This window comes from Harpia harpyja, chromosome 20 (genome assembly GCF_026419915.1).
Source record: "Harpia harpyja isolate bHarHar1 chromosome 20, bHarHar1 primary haplotype, whole genome shotgun sequence".
NCBI lineage: Eukaryota > Metazoa > Chordata > Aves > Accipitriformes > Accipitridae > Harpia > Harpia harpyja.
Genome location: NC_068959.1, coordinates 5889663 through 5906342, shown reverse-complemented (window position 1 = coordinate 5906342; position 16680 = coordinate 5889663). Strand labels below are relative to the sequence as shown.

The 16680-nt window shown below is 44.5% G+C and overlaps 1 protein-coding gene across 2 annotated transcripts in view; it reads left to right on the top strand.

Annotated features, from left to right (window-relative positions):
• The window catches only part of RASGEF1C (RasGEF domain family member 1C), an 86825-nt gene that overhangs the window by 40980 nt on the left and 29165 nt on the right, over positions 1–16680 (top strand). For both annotated transcript variants that reach the window (XM_052771915.1, XM_052771916.1), the window contains exons 2-4: positions 9091–9273; positions 10902–11024; positions 13628–13765. In XM_052771915.1, coding sequence (XP_052627875.1) covers positions 9091–9273; positions 10902–11024; positions 13628–13765 — 444 coding nt within the window. The remainder of the gene's footprint in view (positions 1–9090; positions 9274–10901; positions 11025–13627; positions 13766–16680) is intronic.

The window sequence follows — 16680 nt, the reverse complement described above, 5'->3', positions numbered from 1 at the left end:
TTGTAGAGCTGTCTTCTTGCTCTCTGCTGCTCTGATCTCCTTTCCCTTACTTTACCCAAGGTTGCTTTTTATGGTTGCTGGTTTAGGTTTGGCAGGACTTTTCCTGCCCCTCCTGATCTGTAACACCTGAAGCAGGGTCTACAGGTGAGGGCTGTGGGGGTGAATTCTTTAGGGACGTGATTTGGGAGTGGAGGTGACTAAGAGGTGAGAACCGGGTGGGATCAAAGGAAATAGAATTGTTGTCTAATTCTGATTAGATACTCAAACCCCTTAAATTCACTTGCTGCTCTTGCATTCTCATTCATAGGAATCTCAGTAAAGTGCCTCAGCTGCTGCAAGGAATGGGTAGGAAAGGGGAGAGAGCCAGCCTGCACTGAAATGTAATCATTGTTACTGAGTTGGAGAATATTGCATTTAAGTGTTTTTCCCCACCTTTTCTGTCCCGTGGTTCTTTTCCCCTGTCATTCTTTTGCGTTTCTAAGTTGTGTAGCTTCATTATATTGCTCATTTAATCATTTCCAACAGTATTGGGATTGACAGGTTGAGTTTTCTGCAATCTCACAACTTCATGGACTGCAAATTGAATGTTTTATGGCCTGTTGAAAAGGTGAAAAGAAAGTTACATCTGCTACCAGTTTTCTAATTACATCAGCATCAAATACATTATGAGTTTGTTAATGCCAGGTATTCTTGCTGAAAAAAACATTTATAACCATAGCCTTGACAACTGGAAGCAATTACTTTGCAGTGGTTTTCCTTTTGTTTTCTGAAACATTAGAATTCTTTCTCTCCTCTTTCCTCTGCTTCCCTCCCTACAAAAGAAATAGAAAAAAATCTGAATTTTAACTCATTATGATTATCTTCTGAAGTTTTTTTTCTCTGCAAAGATGAATAGCTGGAAAATTACTGAAAGTAATGTAAAGAAAAACAAGCATCTGTTACTGAAGTTTCCACTGAGCCCACTGGTATATAGGGCTTGTATGGCAGTGGTGGGCAGGTACCGAGGCAGATGAGACCTGACTATGTCTCACGCTGTCCTGGCTGAGAGCACAGAGGAAGGTTTGTTTCCCAGGGGATGGAGCAGAAAGCAAAGGGCTTTATGGTGAACAGCTGAAGGACTCACACCATATCCTGACCTGCAGGGATTGTGTGGCAGAGATGAGAAGCATCATTGATAGAATTGTCTTCATGCCAAATAATGCATCTATGAACAGCTAAATCCTCCTGGCTCTAGTTTGTGTGTTCAGGCTGTCTGTGAAGTTCTCAATGGGAAGGGTTTGAAACTCACCTTCACTGTGCAGCCTGCTCCACAGCGCAATTGTTTCTGCTGCTTCAGCCATTACCCACTTGAGTCTCAGCTTAGGAGTCCAAGTCTTTTCCAAGCTACCTAGATGGTAACTCTGGTTATAGCTTGGACCCCAAAGCCCAATGAATATGACTAGGAGTTGGTTCTTCTTCCACCTGTGGTATTAAGTAGATCATGTTTGGCTCCAGTTTCCTATCCTTCTGTTTGTCCATCACAGTAGTGACTTTTGTTTGGGGCAGGATTCACCTGTATGTGAATTAGAACAAACAGGGCCTTGGTTTTGGTGGTATTGCAACTAAACATTGAAGGAGAAGAGACCTGTATGTCTACTCTGACCTGCAGCCCTGTGCAGTCCATTGGATCATTTGGGCCAACGTCCATCTAGAGAAGATGCTCGTTGCTTGTGATTCTTTCTGTTTTCCTGCTGTTCCATCCCTTAGTTCCTGATGCTTTTGGAGCAGAACAAATCCTTCAGTAAAGCTCTTCCAGTGTCACATAGAGAGATTAGTGATGGTTGGATAATAGATTTGGTTACTAAAGCTGGCCAAGAATTCTCCAAGATGTTTTTTCCAAAATGTTTTAGTGTGAACCATCTTCACTTCCTTCAAATCTGGTTTTCATGAAAGTTTGATCAAGACTTTTACAGGATTGAGGTGGGATGGGATGGGAGACGTCTCCCACCTCTATTCCCAGATGGGACTAAGAACCAGTCCAACTCACTCTAGATTCGGTATATTTGTTAAAGTCTGTGCCTTGCCAAATTATGCTTGACCTTGAGTCTCCCGTGCCCTTGATTTATCCCCTGCTCGTGCTCACTGAGCACTGACTTGCACTTCCTGAGTTCTTCTAAGGAGGAGCCCACTGTCATGGTCAGGATAGTGAATGAAACCGGAGGCTTCCTCATGGCACAGATTGACACCCCAGCCTCCACACCTTCCCTTACCATCCTCTCTAGCTCCTGTCGTTCTGGTGGGAGATTGTCAAAAGCTTGTGCCTTTCATCCCTGAAGTGGGAAGGGTTTTATTTATTTTGTTAATCTGAAAGTTAAGTGGGTGGGAAGATAAGTCTGCAGCCCTGCTCCATTCGTCACATGGTACCAGCTCTTGTTTCCCCTTGAGAGAGGCAGAGCAGATGGAAGGCAGAGATGAAATGAAGATCAAAAGTAAACAGCATGATTAAGTTTTTGATAAAAGATAAAACACTTATCACATCAAAGCCACTGAAAAACACATTAAATGTTTCCTGAACATTTCATGTCCACATAAGCACTAACTGTACTTGCCGTGGGGACATTTTTAACAGCAGGCGGTGGAGTTGGGGAATGCTGGTGGGATGTTTACCTTCGTGGCTCTGCTGCAGGTCACCTGGCTGACACCAGGAAGGCAGAGCTAGCGGCCTGTTAGCCATCCGCTAGCACATTGAACCTCTCTTGCTGCAGATTGGTTGGCCCATGCTATGTGCATGGTTAGGCAGTCCTTTCTTTAAGCCATGCCCTGCTCAGTTTTCCAGGTTTGGGCACTGGTTCTCCAGAGTTTTTAAGGCATTTGCAGATGTAGATAGGTGGAGAGTTTGTGGGTGGCTTTTCTCCCGAGCATTGGTGATCCTTTGGTTCCATGCTTTGGCTCAGTGAATCAAGTCCTTAAATATTTTTGTGTAAGCAGCATGATTTGTAGTGAGAAGTGTCTGTGGATTGCCTATTTTCATCACTGTGTTGGAATACTGAGCTGTCCTGGCCAGTGGAGAAAGATTAAAAAGCAGTATATTGCCATTATTTTTAATTTCTTTTCCAATCTTAAGAAAGTATGAAATATATTAAAAGAATGTAAAGAAAAGGCACTTTGTAATAGCCAATAAAAGCCACGAATGATGAATGATGAAACAGAAGAACAGCAAAAGAAGAGTAAAGGTAGAAATAAATACAAGTGAAGATTCCCTGTTCCGGTTATTACCATAACATCCCAGAATTGAATTTCCTTTGCAGTGGCAATGGACTCACTTCCAGTAAACCTGACTTTATCATCCAAAAAAGCCACAGTTGAACAAGCTGTTGCTTGAGCTGTTGTACTTCCCAATCAGAGAGTCCTTGGCTGAATGAATCCCAAGATCTGGGAGAACACTGAGGAGCCCACTATGATCCAATGTGACACCGTTGTCCTCCTCTTTCTTGGGGATAGAGGGTCACGAGGACACCTTACTGCAAATTGCCCCAACAAGTGAGGAGGGACCTTTCTTGTGCCTTCTTGCTCAACACCACCTGCACAGAGCTGGGATTATTGGTTGCACTGTGCCACTGCTGGTGGACATAACATTTTGGTAAAATTAATGCAAAATGCTTCTGTACCAGCTCAGTAGCATTTTATGTTGCCTTTCTGCAGATGTCAGTGCTGAGTCCAATCTGCTTTTTTTTTTTTTTTCATCTTATAACCTTGGTTTTCTGTAGGCAAGGAAGGAGCCACATGCCCTGCCTTCTCCCACTGGGAAGGTCCTGTGTAACAGAGACCAGTCTCAGAAACAGTCTGCCCTTGAATTTTCCTTCATTTTTTTAACTGGTGCAGAGACATTTTCACATCTCCAGGTCTCAGTCCTTTAGAGCACAGAGATAGTTTAAATGCTGTATGTGCGCAGCCACTTGTATCATCAGTCTCAAGCACAAATACAGGCTGGGTGATGAGTGGATTGAGAGCAGCCCTGAGGAGGAGGACTTGGGGGTGTCAGTTGACGATAAGCTCAGCACGACCCAGCAATGTGTATTTGCAGCCCAGAAAGCCAACCGTATCCTGGGCTGCATCAAAAGAAGTGTGACCAGCAGGTCGAGGGAGGCGATTCTCCCCCTCTACTCCATTCTTGTGAGATCCCACCTGCAGTACTGCGTTCAGCTCTGGAGTCCTCAGTACAGGAAAGACATGGGCCTGTTGGAGCAAGTCCAGAGGAGGGCCAGGAAGATGATCAGAGGGCTGGAGCACCTCTCCTATGAAGACAGGCTGAGAGGGTTGAGGTTGTTCAGCCTGGAGAAGAGAAGGTTCCGGGGAGACCTTAGAGCAGCCTGCCAGTACCTAAAGGGGACCTATGGGAAAGCTGGAGATGGACTTTGTACAAGGGCGTGTAGTGACAGGACAAGGGGTAATGGCTTTAAACTGAAAGAGGGTAGATTTAGATTAGATGTAAGGAAGAAGTTCTTCACTGTGAGGGTGGTGAGGCACTGGGACAGGTTGCCCAGAGAGGTTGTGGATGCCCCATCCCTGGCAGTGTTCAAGGCCGGGTTGGATGGGGCTTTGAGCAACCTGGTCTGGTGGAAGGTGTCCCTGCCCGTGGCAGGGCAGTTGGAACTGGATGATCTTTAAGGTCCCTTCCAACCCAAATCATTCTGATTCTGTGATTTTGCATGGTGGGATGTGGAAGTCTGCCCTTCACTAAGATTCCCTCACCAGCAGCACTCCCTCCAGAGCACCATTTATCAAAGTGGTCTTCAAGGCACACATTACATTTTACCCTTGTCATTGCTACCAGAGCCCGTGTGCTGTTAGCAAAGCATCTCTGCTCCTTCTGAACCCACAAGCATGAAGTCTGGTTTTGGGACGCGTATATAGCAGTATCTCTTTCCAAAGTCAGGGCACCAGCCCTCCAGTACGTTTACTGCTGGAAATTTCTAGGTCTTAGTAAGCATGCATAAGAGCAGCAGAACTTGTGACACTTGGGCATTTGGCTTTTTCTTGCATGATTAGGTTTCCCTGTACTTAGCAAGGTTGGCGGACGTCATTCCTTCAGCTGATGTATTTGTAAGTTTTCTCACCTCCATACAAGTCCTCTTGAGTCCAGCGACAGGTTAGCTCACACTGCAGCTCTCTGCCCAGAAGGTCACTAATCTGGATCTTTCTCCTCTACCAGCTACTCAGCTTTATGGCACATGGAGGAATTCAGATGCTTTTGAGATCTCTGTATCATCCTGCAAATTTTGGTTGAGATGGCATTTGATTTCCTTCTGAAATGAGAGGAACAGCAAAACATTGCATGTTGAATTGGACTAAAGTTTAGGGAAGTACTTACCTACTGAATTTGCACGTGCTTAAATCTCATTGACTTCAGGTTAATTCCAAGTGGTCTTCAAGTGATGTTTTGGGCCATTTTTGCCACATGCGAGCTGTTGTTTGCAGGAAAAGTGGAAAAAAGTTTTTATGCCCCAAATGGACTTCTTTATAAATATCTGATGATCTGGACTCGATTTTTACTTGCCGTGGTTTATATTAAAAAGCCCAGAAATGGGGCAATACTGCAACAGTTTGAGAAAGATGTGTATTAGAATCACAGAAAAATTAATCAGAACAGGTGTCTCATGGTCATTAGTCCAAGCTCCTGCTTGAAGCAGGGCTAACTTCAAAGTTTGTGCAGGTTTCTCAGGGCCTTCTGTAGTTGAGTTTTGAAAATCTCCCAGGGTGGAAATTGAACATCCTTTCCAGGTCCCTCTTCCAATTTCATGTGGTGCTCAGGGGAGGATTTTTTCTTACATTGAACTGGAATTTCCCTTCTGCAGCCTGGGGGTGTTGTCTCTCATCCTGTCACTGTGCTCTCCTGAGAAGAGTCTGGCTCTGTCTACACTGCCTACCTTTTCCATCATCCAAACCACCGTCAGTACAATAAGACAAATCTTCTTCTGCTTGTTTGTTTTCTTCTCTTAGTGCTTCCCTTGTTGTTTATTCTGCGAGTGATTGACAGCATAACCTCGTCTTCTGCCTACCACAGGCAGTCACATACTTGGGCTCTTTCAAAGTAAGATCTTGTTTCTATTTAGTACTTTTGAAAAGAGTACTTTGGAAACTGCCTGAACAAAAAAAGATATTAGGTGTTGCCAGCAGAGAAGTCCCTGTCCTAAATTCCTGTCTGCCAAATACTAATGTTAGTTATTATCAAGCTTAGTAGCGCAACAGGTTTTTAGTCTGTATACAGTTGGCCTTTATCCTGCTGTGAACGTAACAGTATCAGTTAACAGGGAGCAAAAATGCATGAAGTTAAAACCTTCAGGTCTTCTTCAGGGGCAAGTAAGGTGGCAACCAGGCACCATCTTAGATATGACACAGGCCTTGCCCAAAAACTTGAGATTAGACCAGGAATGTCATAATAAAAAGACAAATTTAATTTCTAAACAATATCCAAGATGGATGTCTTGGTGACAGTTGGACAGCTGGTTTTATTCAGTTTAAAAAAAAAGGTAACTTTTTCTTAAGAAGCATTACTATGTATTTCGGCAAGATTTCTCATGTAATGAGATGCAAAAGTTCAGGCAATATCCTGTTTAGATACATTTCTATTTGATGATAAAAATGGCATTGACAGTGAGGGATTGCACTGAATAAATTATTACTTTAGTTCTGTTTTATGCTGAAGCCAGGATGTGTCCTGTAAGTTCACAGCTGTTTTAACTTTTTCTTTTCCTCATCTAGACAGTTATATGTCCGTGAGATTTATTTGTTGATCTATATGGACATGCAATCCTTCTTGGGATTATTGCTACAGAAACAAAATGTAACATAGAGTGTGTTAGAAGTAACAAATGGGATTTGGCAGTCTTTCCCATATACTACACAGAGTCTGAGCTGTGTACAAAAAGCAGCAATTACTTGCTCTTGGAGCCTTATTAACAGGCACATCTGCACATTCATTAGAACTAGATACTTCAACTTCCATTCTGGCTAGGATGACATTCAGATATTCGGGTCTTTAAACTAAACTAAAATCCCTGACATCTATTTTATTTTTCAGTCAAGGCAGGAGTTTGTTGGTTTTGACATTTTGGTTCCTTTTTCTTTGATTGCAAATCCTGGAGGCAGCCCGCGCTCCCAGCCCGTGTGAGCCTCCCAGAAGGAGATAAGATGCAATAACCGAACCTCTGGCTCCCAGGGAACGGTCCCTCCTTTGAAGGATGAAGTCACCCAAGTTTTGCTCATAAAGCCTGATCTCCCACGGTGCTGGGACCCAGCTACCAGCCTCTCCCAGGGCTTCACACCCTGCCTGGCTTACAGGCACACTGCCCTTCTCATCCTCGGCAGCCCAAGGTTGCTCTGAGTTGGCAAGTTGCAGCAGCCTGAGTGAGCCTGGGGGAGTAGATGGGTTGTACCAGGCAGAGAGGTGCTTTAAATACAACATGCTGTGTGTGTAACTAAAGCTGACCTGACTGAGTCACAGCACATCTACCGACGTGTGCGAGGGAGAAACGCAAACTCAAATTTTTAAGCCAAATCCATGGGGCAGCTTTTGAAGTTGTATGGGATGGTGAAGAGGCAGAAAAGCAGACAGAACAGGATACAGAAAAGGGCAGAGAAATAAATTAAAAAATAATGCATATCTGCTGACTGCTTGTGACTGAGCACCAGCAGGCTGAGGCATAGCAGCAGGCAGGCAGTGTCAGCGTGTGGCCCTGTGCCTTCCTACGTGGGAGGTCGGTGCCGGCTCAGCAGGCTGCAGGGTGCAGGTCTTGCTCTTCCAGCAGACAGAGGCTATGCTCAGGAGGGAGAGCTGGAGTCGTGGGAGAAGTTCAGTACCTGCTCAGAGGAGTAGAGGTTGGCTTTAGGACTCTTCCCTTCCATCATCTCTTTCCCATCCTCCATCGCACCGAGTAAAATCAAATTTAGAAGCAAATAGTTGGGTCACGGAGGGGTCCCTTGGTTTGGATGATGCCTTTGCTGACCTGGGAGTGAGCATGCGCTGTCGTTTTCCCAGCCCACATCCTATAATGCTGCCTCTAGTTGAGAGTGGAGCAGCTTCTAGGGGGATTTCAGAGCAGCTGGAGATGCTTTAAAGCTCTCAGGGCAAAATCTGTTATCCCCCTGCACCAAATCAGGAACAAAACAACTTTGCTCAGCAGAAGAAACATTTAAAGCTGATTGTAAGCCACAAAATTGAAACGGAGCCTAGAATGCAACCCGAAGAACCGAGAGAACTGAAATACAGGGAGCTTGAAACTGGGCTATGTGCTCCGTGTTTGCCTGGCCTCCTTTTCAGAGGTGCAGAGGACTCTGCATCTCTAGTGAAGTCGATGAGTGCTCAGGATCTTTTTGAAACATTTATTTAGTACCTAAGTATAGATCTAGGACTGACTAACTTCAGGCTCCAAAAATAGCGCAGGTGTCTGCCTTCTCCCTCTTCCTCATTTCTCATTTCCTTGTTCCCTAATCTCTTCTTCAGCTCCCATGTTGTGTGTTCCCTCCAACTCCCTTCATTTTTCCATCCTCCTCCAGTTGACTTCTGCTCCTGCTTCTACCCCCTTGCTCACTCTGACGCCTCTCCTGTCCCACGGGAGCCACAGAACATTTCTCCAAGTCCATCCTGAGCAAGCCTTAGGTGGCACCCCTCTTCTCTCCCTCTCTCACCCTAAATTCTCCCTGCCTCATTCTCAGGGGGGACAGAGGTTCAAACAAACAGCTCTGTTCTGCTCAGGAACCTGCTGAATTCAAGTCCCAAGTATCTTGCCTCTCCTATGTGGGACTGCCCAGGGATGGCAGCAAAAAGGGAATCGTCATAGACACTCTCGATTGGGGTGGGAGCCCCAAGTAGCTGCCATCACTTTCTGGCCCAAAAGCATAAATCAAAATGTCCCATTATCCTGTGTATTTCCTATCGCAGGCATGATCTGCCAATGACAACGATAAAAGAGGTTATAACGGAGGGATCATGTTAATTTTGTGAACAGGAAGCTCTTATTAGTGGCTTGTGTTTTTCAAGTCAACCAGAAGACAGATGTGGCTGTGACTCTGATGGATCTTGTCCCTGATGTGAGTTTCTCTCTGTTGTAGGAAGGCATGCCCCAAACACTGAGTTCTACCAGTATGTTTACCCCATGTGGCTTCAGCCCTCATCTACATACTTCAAAAGAAGATGAACAAGGAGGACTGATCTTCCAGGATGGAAACCTTACCTCAGCATCTCTGGATGCTCTAATTCAGCATCTGATACCTACCACTGATTACTACCCTGAAGTAAGCAATTCACAGTATAATAAACAGTTTAATTTTGATGAATTGGGGCAGCACTTCATGCAAAAGTGCAAATGTGTTAAATTTTGAATTAAGAGGGCTAATTTAAAAGCTGCATACAATTAAAGCTTGGTAAATTGATGCATTGCTTTAAATGCTGTTTCACTGCTCTATAATTGTTCCTGTGAAAAAACAGATCCCAAACTTGATACTGCTTTTAAATAAGAGAACGGGGTGGAGGGGGAAAGCTGTGGTGGTGATGAATTAGTGATCTAGCAGTCGGAGCACTTCAAAAATAGCAGTGCATCCCAGAGAGGTTTAGATGAAGACCGAAGCAAAAAACTTCAAGTCTGAACTGGCATTAAATTAGCTGAATTTCAGTGGCTGCTGAAGTCATCCAGGTTTGTCTGCATGTACAAAGCATTCCCTCAGTGACAACAGAGATGCTGCTTCTGATGGGTTCATAATTTACCTGGGGTTATATTCACACTGACTTTGCTGACAGCACGGTCCAGATCCTAATCCTTGCTCCATCAGTGAATAGTCGGTGTTTCTTCACCAACAGTGTCAGGATCTAAACTGGAAGCAGGTTTATGGTCCTGCAAGCCATTGACTTCACTGGATTTTGCACATCCTCAGTGGAATTCAGGACAGAGTTTGATTGGAAGACTTTTAAGTGCTAATATATCTCTGTGGAAAGGCTTGTATTTCAAAGCACAGAGTAGCATTGACTTCTGGGCAGTTTAGAAGACTATGAAAGTTATCAATGCAGAGCAGACAGCATGTTTTAAATTACCCACAGCTCAGTTTCTGATCAGCTAAAAATAAGCAATAGAGAAGCATATCAATTAAAAAAAAGAACAGAAAGGCAATAAAAATAGGTAATGGACAGATTAGGCTGTGAGATTTTCATTAAGCCATGTGTGATATGTAATATTATACCTGCTGCTCAGGAGCATGGCTAGGTCTGGGGGAAAGAAGATAATTCAGGTGCCAGGAGGGGTCGGGATGCAAACAACCGAGGATTCATGCATATATTTTAAATTCACTGCTGGAATACTTTAAATAATCCAAGGATTTATCCAACAGGCCTGCTTCCCATAGCTTCACAGATGTGGGACTGCATATGATATGGCTTGGCTGATAGAAATGAAATTTGGGGAGTTAGTAAAATAAATGAAGTATTCCTTAAAACAGGCTGGGTGAGACCTGCAGGGCAATAGCAAGATGTGACTAATCTGGGGGCATCTGCAGCTCCCAACCCAGTACGACACAGAGATGCCTGAGTGTCTACACATTTAGCTTTCACTGGTCTCCATGCATCCCTGGTTGCCCTGTCTCCTATACCTGGGCTTGCTCCTGTAGAGTGACCTACACACTGTCTTCGCTGGATGTTTGCGTAGGGTTTGGGCAACCAAAGGCTGGAAGTGGATGCTGTTGAGGAAGGAGATGCCACTACGTCCTGCACCCACTGTAACCAGTTCCATTTTCAGGGTCAGGAATCCTTACATCTTTTAGACATAAAGGTCTGTCCCAGTGGAAATGCAAAAACTGTGGAGTTTGGGCTTTTATGGCTATTATTACTCACTGTGTGGATGCTTACAGCAGGTCTGCTTGTCTTTCTCCCGCAGAAGGCCTATATCTTTACATTCCTGCTGAGTTCCAGACTCTTCATCGAACCCCATGAGCTTTTGTCCCGCGTTTGTCACAAGTGCATTGAGCAGCAGCGGCTGGACGACCCTGTGCTGGACAAGGTTAGTTTATCTTTACAGCAGAAAAATGTGAGATATTTTCAACGGGCAGAGAATTCTGGGGCTCTGGTGTGTGTCCTTTGCCTCCCTTTGGATTGAATGAAACTTTCTCATAAAGGATGACAGCTGCTGCTGAGATCCTGACATTGAGGCATCCTAGTATCCATGTCCAAGAGCAGTGCTCCAGGCACTAATCACTTCAAATCTTCTTCTAATTTTCCCTTTCCCCCATCTCAGTCTTCCCAGGTGACTTCCCTTCTTAACTTCTTTAAGGCTCTGATGAAGCCTGCGGGATGCAAGGAGGTAGGATGTAAACCTCACACACTGTCAATTGCAGATGTTGACACACCACTCTCTTTCCCATTTTTACTTAATGCGTCTGCTCTTTTGCTTTCTTGCTTCTGGTACAGTAATATTTCCTCTTGGCCTTACCTGTCACTTTGAACGCTACATAACAGCATGCAGCTACCCACTAACCTCCCGTTGCCGGCACTGACAGATCATCCACACAGCCGTGCTGCAGAGCGGCGCTGTCTGGCACACCAGGAACAAGCTGAAGCAGTAGTGAGGCTGTGACAAGCTAACAGAATGAGAAAATCCAAGCTGTTACCGCGTCCGCACTCCTCCTGTTTTGCCCTAGGGACTGTGCAGACTGGTACAGTGTGTAACAACACATGTGCATCCTCTGGCAGTCCCACAGACAGTGCGGTGGAGATGGATCCCACTGGATCCTGTTCAGTGCTGGATTCCACCCAAGCTCTCCTCGGTGCATTGATGAAGACCTATCCAGTACATTACCTGGAGCAGGAGATGCACCTTCAGCGCAGTGGAGGGGTGAAGAATGTGCATTAGTTGCAACTTTCCCAAAACCCCCAAATTCTGAAATGATTCTCAAGATCAGCCTTCCCAGCTTTGAAACAGTGTTTTTGGCATCAAATGCTGAATCACCAACATCTGAACACATATGCCTGTTTTTGCCCAGGTAGCTGGTCGCATGAGTAACAGGAGCTCTGCCTTCACTATGGAAAGCAATCAGCCAGAGTACTTGGAAATCTGATACTTGGGTTGCCCATACAGTGTTAATAGAAATATCTGTATGAGGTGCACCATACAAAACAGGGTTTTTTAAGGTGTGATGGGTTCTGTTCTCCAATGCTATTGACAGATGCAAGTTTAGGAGGATTAAAATGTGACCATTGCAAAGTTTTGCCGCTCGTTAAATTTTGCAAGAAATGAGAAACACTGTCTTATTACAAAGATCTCTCTATTTGCCTGAAATGAATCTGCATTTTGGACTGGCCTGTAGTAACGCAGAGGTGGTGGGACACAGCTGATTTTGTGTTCCTGAGAGTGGGGCTGACTTTGAAACTTTGCACACAAGCGATCTCCCATCCCCTGTGTCCTGTGACCTGCACAAAGTCCTCTCCTTCAATTCATAATAGCAGTTTACACATCTGGAGCAAATGTCTCCCCAGACCTTTGTAGTTTCCAATAAAGCTTTCCCTTTAGCAGCCACCTGCTGGTCTTTGAGCATGAGCTTAATGTTAGCTGACAGCAGTTATTTTTAGAGATGTGGTTCATTGAAACCTGTTGTTGGTGGAAAGCTGAAATACGCATTTTAACCACCTTGCTTGAAAAGCAGAGAGCTGTGGAGCTCAAGAGTGTAATTTTTCCTGATTACAGGGTACACTTTAGCTACAGTACATAGGATGCAGAAGAAGGCTGTTTGTTTTGGTCTGTGTTTTCTGTAAATAAAAATGCCGTTTGTTGTTTAATGCAATTTCGTTTTCACATGTTCTTGGATAACGGAGGATGAAAGTTTTGGAAGCAGCCACACTGGCTGTCTTTTGAGATAACACTAATGCACCTATTGTGCCGTTTCCCCCATTTCCCTCCTTGCCCCATATCTTCCTGACTATTCCCACTGCTGCATTCTCAGATAAATCTACACCAAAAGTAAAGTGGGCATCAGCTGTGTGTTATGTGAGTGGGCATCCTTGTCCTATCATGACCTTGAGCTCATGTGGGAAGAGAGCAACGTTATCAGTAGCCCAGGTAAAGTTACTAAAGTGCTGATGTTTTGTCCGTCTCTTCTTCCTCATGTTACATCTGCCACTGGTCACTAAGCAGTTTTTTCATACAGCCAGAAAGCAAAGAAACAAAAAACGCCTCTTTGTTGGTCAAGAACTGCATTCCAATCAATTTTTCAGGGAAGGATGAAAATGTAGGAGGGTTTTAAGTACAGAAGGGAATAACGTAAAGTTCAAATCAGCAAAAAGGCCAGATGTTTTTAAAAAAGGTATAGAGGTTGCACCAACAAAATGTCCATCCAACCATAAACCAGCCAATTGCATGTGCAGAGTACTTCAATCTGCATGTAAAACAGACAGTTGTGCATGCATCTAAGCTCTGGTATATTTTGCATGCCAAAAATGTATGATTTGTGCACCACACTATTTGTTTGCATGTGTGCAGATTTTGCAGGTGCAACCGTAAGTGCCTTCTTTGAAAATCTGGTCCCACATTCAGTGACGTACATATTTGCTGGGAGTCTTTAATAGTAAACACATTTCAATCCCTATCCATCATTCTGGTTTCCATTTCAGGCTCGGATCAGAAAATTTGGACCCAAAATCTTACAGTTGCTGACAGAGTGGACAGAGACATTCCCATATGACTTTCAGGAAGAGCGGATGATTGGCCATCTGAAAGACATGATTCATAGGATAGCCCCGTGTGATGAGGTGAGGATGTCTGACCTGGGATGTTGTGTGGAGATGTTAAGTTCATTTTCCCACTCGGTTCCTCCTTTTTCCTTCTTTTGCCACATACTGTTCCATGCCTCTTCCTGGGAACTCTCACAGCTTTGCTCTCTTCTGATGGTTAAAACCTGTCACTTCCCTGAAAGCGACATCTCTCGGTTTAGGTACCCCTGTGGTAGTGACGTGCGGACACATTGGAGTGATCAGTGGAATTTATCTACTGCACATTGAATTGTAAGATAACAACATTCCCATTTTACAAACAGAAGATCTGAAGGCATACCATAGACTGAAAGTGGTGGTCACAATTCAAATAGCAACAGAGCTGTGATCTCCCGAGTTATAGTCTGGCAGAGGAGTGAAGTATTGTTGTGGTTTAACCCCAGCCAGCAACTAAGCACCACACAGCTGCTCACTCACTTCCCCCTGACCCAGTGGGATGGGGGAGAGAATTGGGAAAAAAAGTAAAACTCGTGGGTTGAGATAAGAACGGTTTAATAGAACAGAAAGGAAGAAAATAATAATGATGATAATAATAACAATAATAAAATGACAATAATAATAATAAAAGAATTCGAATATACAAAACAAGTGATGCACAATGCCATGGCTCACCACTCACCAACCAATGCCCAGTTAGTTCCCGAGGAGCGATCCCCTGCCCAGGGCCAACTCCCCCCAGTTTATATACTGGGCATGATGTCCCATGGTATGGAATACCCCTTTGGCCAGTTTGGGTCAGCTGTCCTGGCTGTATCCCGTCCCAACTTCTTGTGCACTTCCAGCCTTCTTGCTGGCTGGGCATGAGAAGCTGAAAAATCCTTGACTTTAGACTAAACATTACTCAGCAACAAGTGAAAACATCAGTGTGTTATCAACATTCTTCTCATACTGAATCCAAAACATAGCACTGTACCAGCTACTTGAAAGAAGATTAACCCATCCAAAACCAAGACAAGTATCGTGACCTGAGACCAACCATCCTGGCCAAGCAGTGGCTCAAGGAGTGCTCCAGGATCTTTAGTTTAGTGAATGAGGAGTGGAGCAAGCAGCCAGTCAAGTGATTACATTGGGGAGCTAAAAAAGATCATCAGTTGCCTGAAGGTACCTGATGAAGGCTTCCTTTCTCTAAGGGCATTTATGGTCCTTTTTTGTCTCGCCCTATCCATTTGCTTATGTCCTTCATCACCTGTGCTGAAATCTAATTTTCCATTCCTTACTTTACATGTCTTCAGTCTAGTAGTTATTTTGAATCAATCTTTGCATTTTGTTATCTTTTTCATTAGTGAATCTAACAAGGGTTTGGCTTACTTCTTCCTGTCCTGTGTAAAAGAGATCACAGGCCCTATGCTTGAGGTGGTTGCTATTGTAAAGCAGGGACCCAGACAGGAGGCAAGCAGGCACAGAGCAGCAGACCCGGATCACAGTTTGACTAATGCCACTGGAATCCCCATCAAAGTTCACTGGATCTATGGGCTGAGGTAGATCCTGTTTGGCTGCTATGGTGACATAGCAAGGGACAGTCCTTACATTTAAAGAAAATACAAGTATTTATGGACATGTAGCTTCTCTGGGAGCATGGAAGTGGCAGAAGACAGCAGTGTGTGGCCTGCTGGGCAGAAACTCAGTCTAGATGGCTGTATGGTCTTGGTGTTCAAGTGTATGAGCCATGTGTGTGGCAGAGTAGGACATAGTGAGTGGAGTCTCTGGGAGACCTGCTTGCAAGTTCAGGTGGGTGAACACCATCAAGTAATTCTGAAACATTAAAAATACCACAAAGTCCATTAAAATAATAAGGATAAGAGCAAATAGTACATGGAGAGTCTCTAATTACTTCTAGCTTAACCATGGGATGTGGAAGAATTCAGTTCCATTGGCTACATCAAGGCCTGGCTTCAGGCCACAGGCGGGTGCAATTCAGTAGAACAAAAAGCACATACCCATACGGCTGAGAAAGAGGGGGGTGGAGAGAAGAGAGAAGGAATTAGCAGGCTTGCAGCACAACGGAAATTAAATTGGACCCTCCTACCCACATGAAACACGAGAGAAATGGAAACAGCTGCTTTTGGGCTGGTCTGGCATCACAGCTGGCACTTTTGGATAGCTGTAGGCTGGCATGGATCGGCCGGCTGGGCTGGCCAGCACGTGGGAGAGAAGGGGTGGGAAGGGGAAGCTGCATGACACTTTGATGGAGGTGAAGGGAACACAGAGGACTTTCAGAAAGAGCCAAGGTGGCCTCAGTTCCATTGACCAGAGCAGTAAAACTTCTCCCTCATGGGGAAGAGGCAATGAACTTGCTTCTGCCAACCACCAAAAAAGGTGCCTTGCAGCCCTTCAGCATCTGAAGTGAGAGAAACCCATACAGACCCACCAAAATCATGTCCGCTGGAAAGAAGGAACCAGCCAAAAGGGCAGAGAACAGGGGCTTTGCGGGTGCTCTTTAAAAGCAGTAACTGTCCTGGTGAAGAGCCATAAATGCTAAAAATCAACTTTTTGCATACAAAGCAATAGTTTATTTGCCTAACCTGAGCAAGTACTGCACACCTTTGCTCTGGAGCGTGCATAGCTGTGTACCAATGCTTATGGGTGCCCTGGGGGGCCTCAGACTAGATTAGGTTCAAATCATTGTTTTTCAAATATTACTAGGCACTGTAATTGCAAGTGATTATGCCTAAGCAAAATCAATAATTAATTTAAGAAACAGCTCGTATCCTACAAATGCAAATTTCCTTTTTTAAGGGACAGCACAAAAGAGTGGTGGTGTCTGTTAGTTGTTTGGAAGAAAGTTGTTCCCATTGTAAATCACAGAAATTAAAGATTGAAAGATTTGTGAGGTCATCTAGTCCATGTAGGTCAATGCAGGATTTTCCCCTGCAGCGTATGCTCCTGTCCTTTGT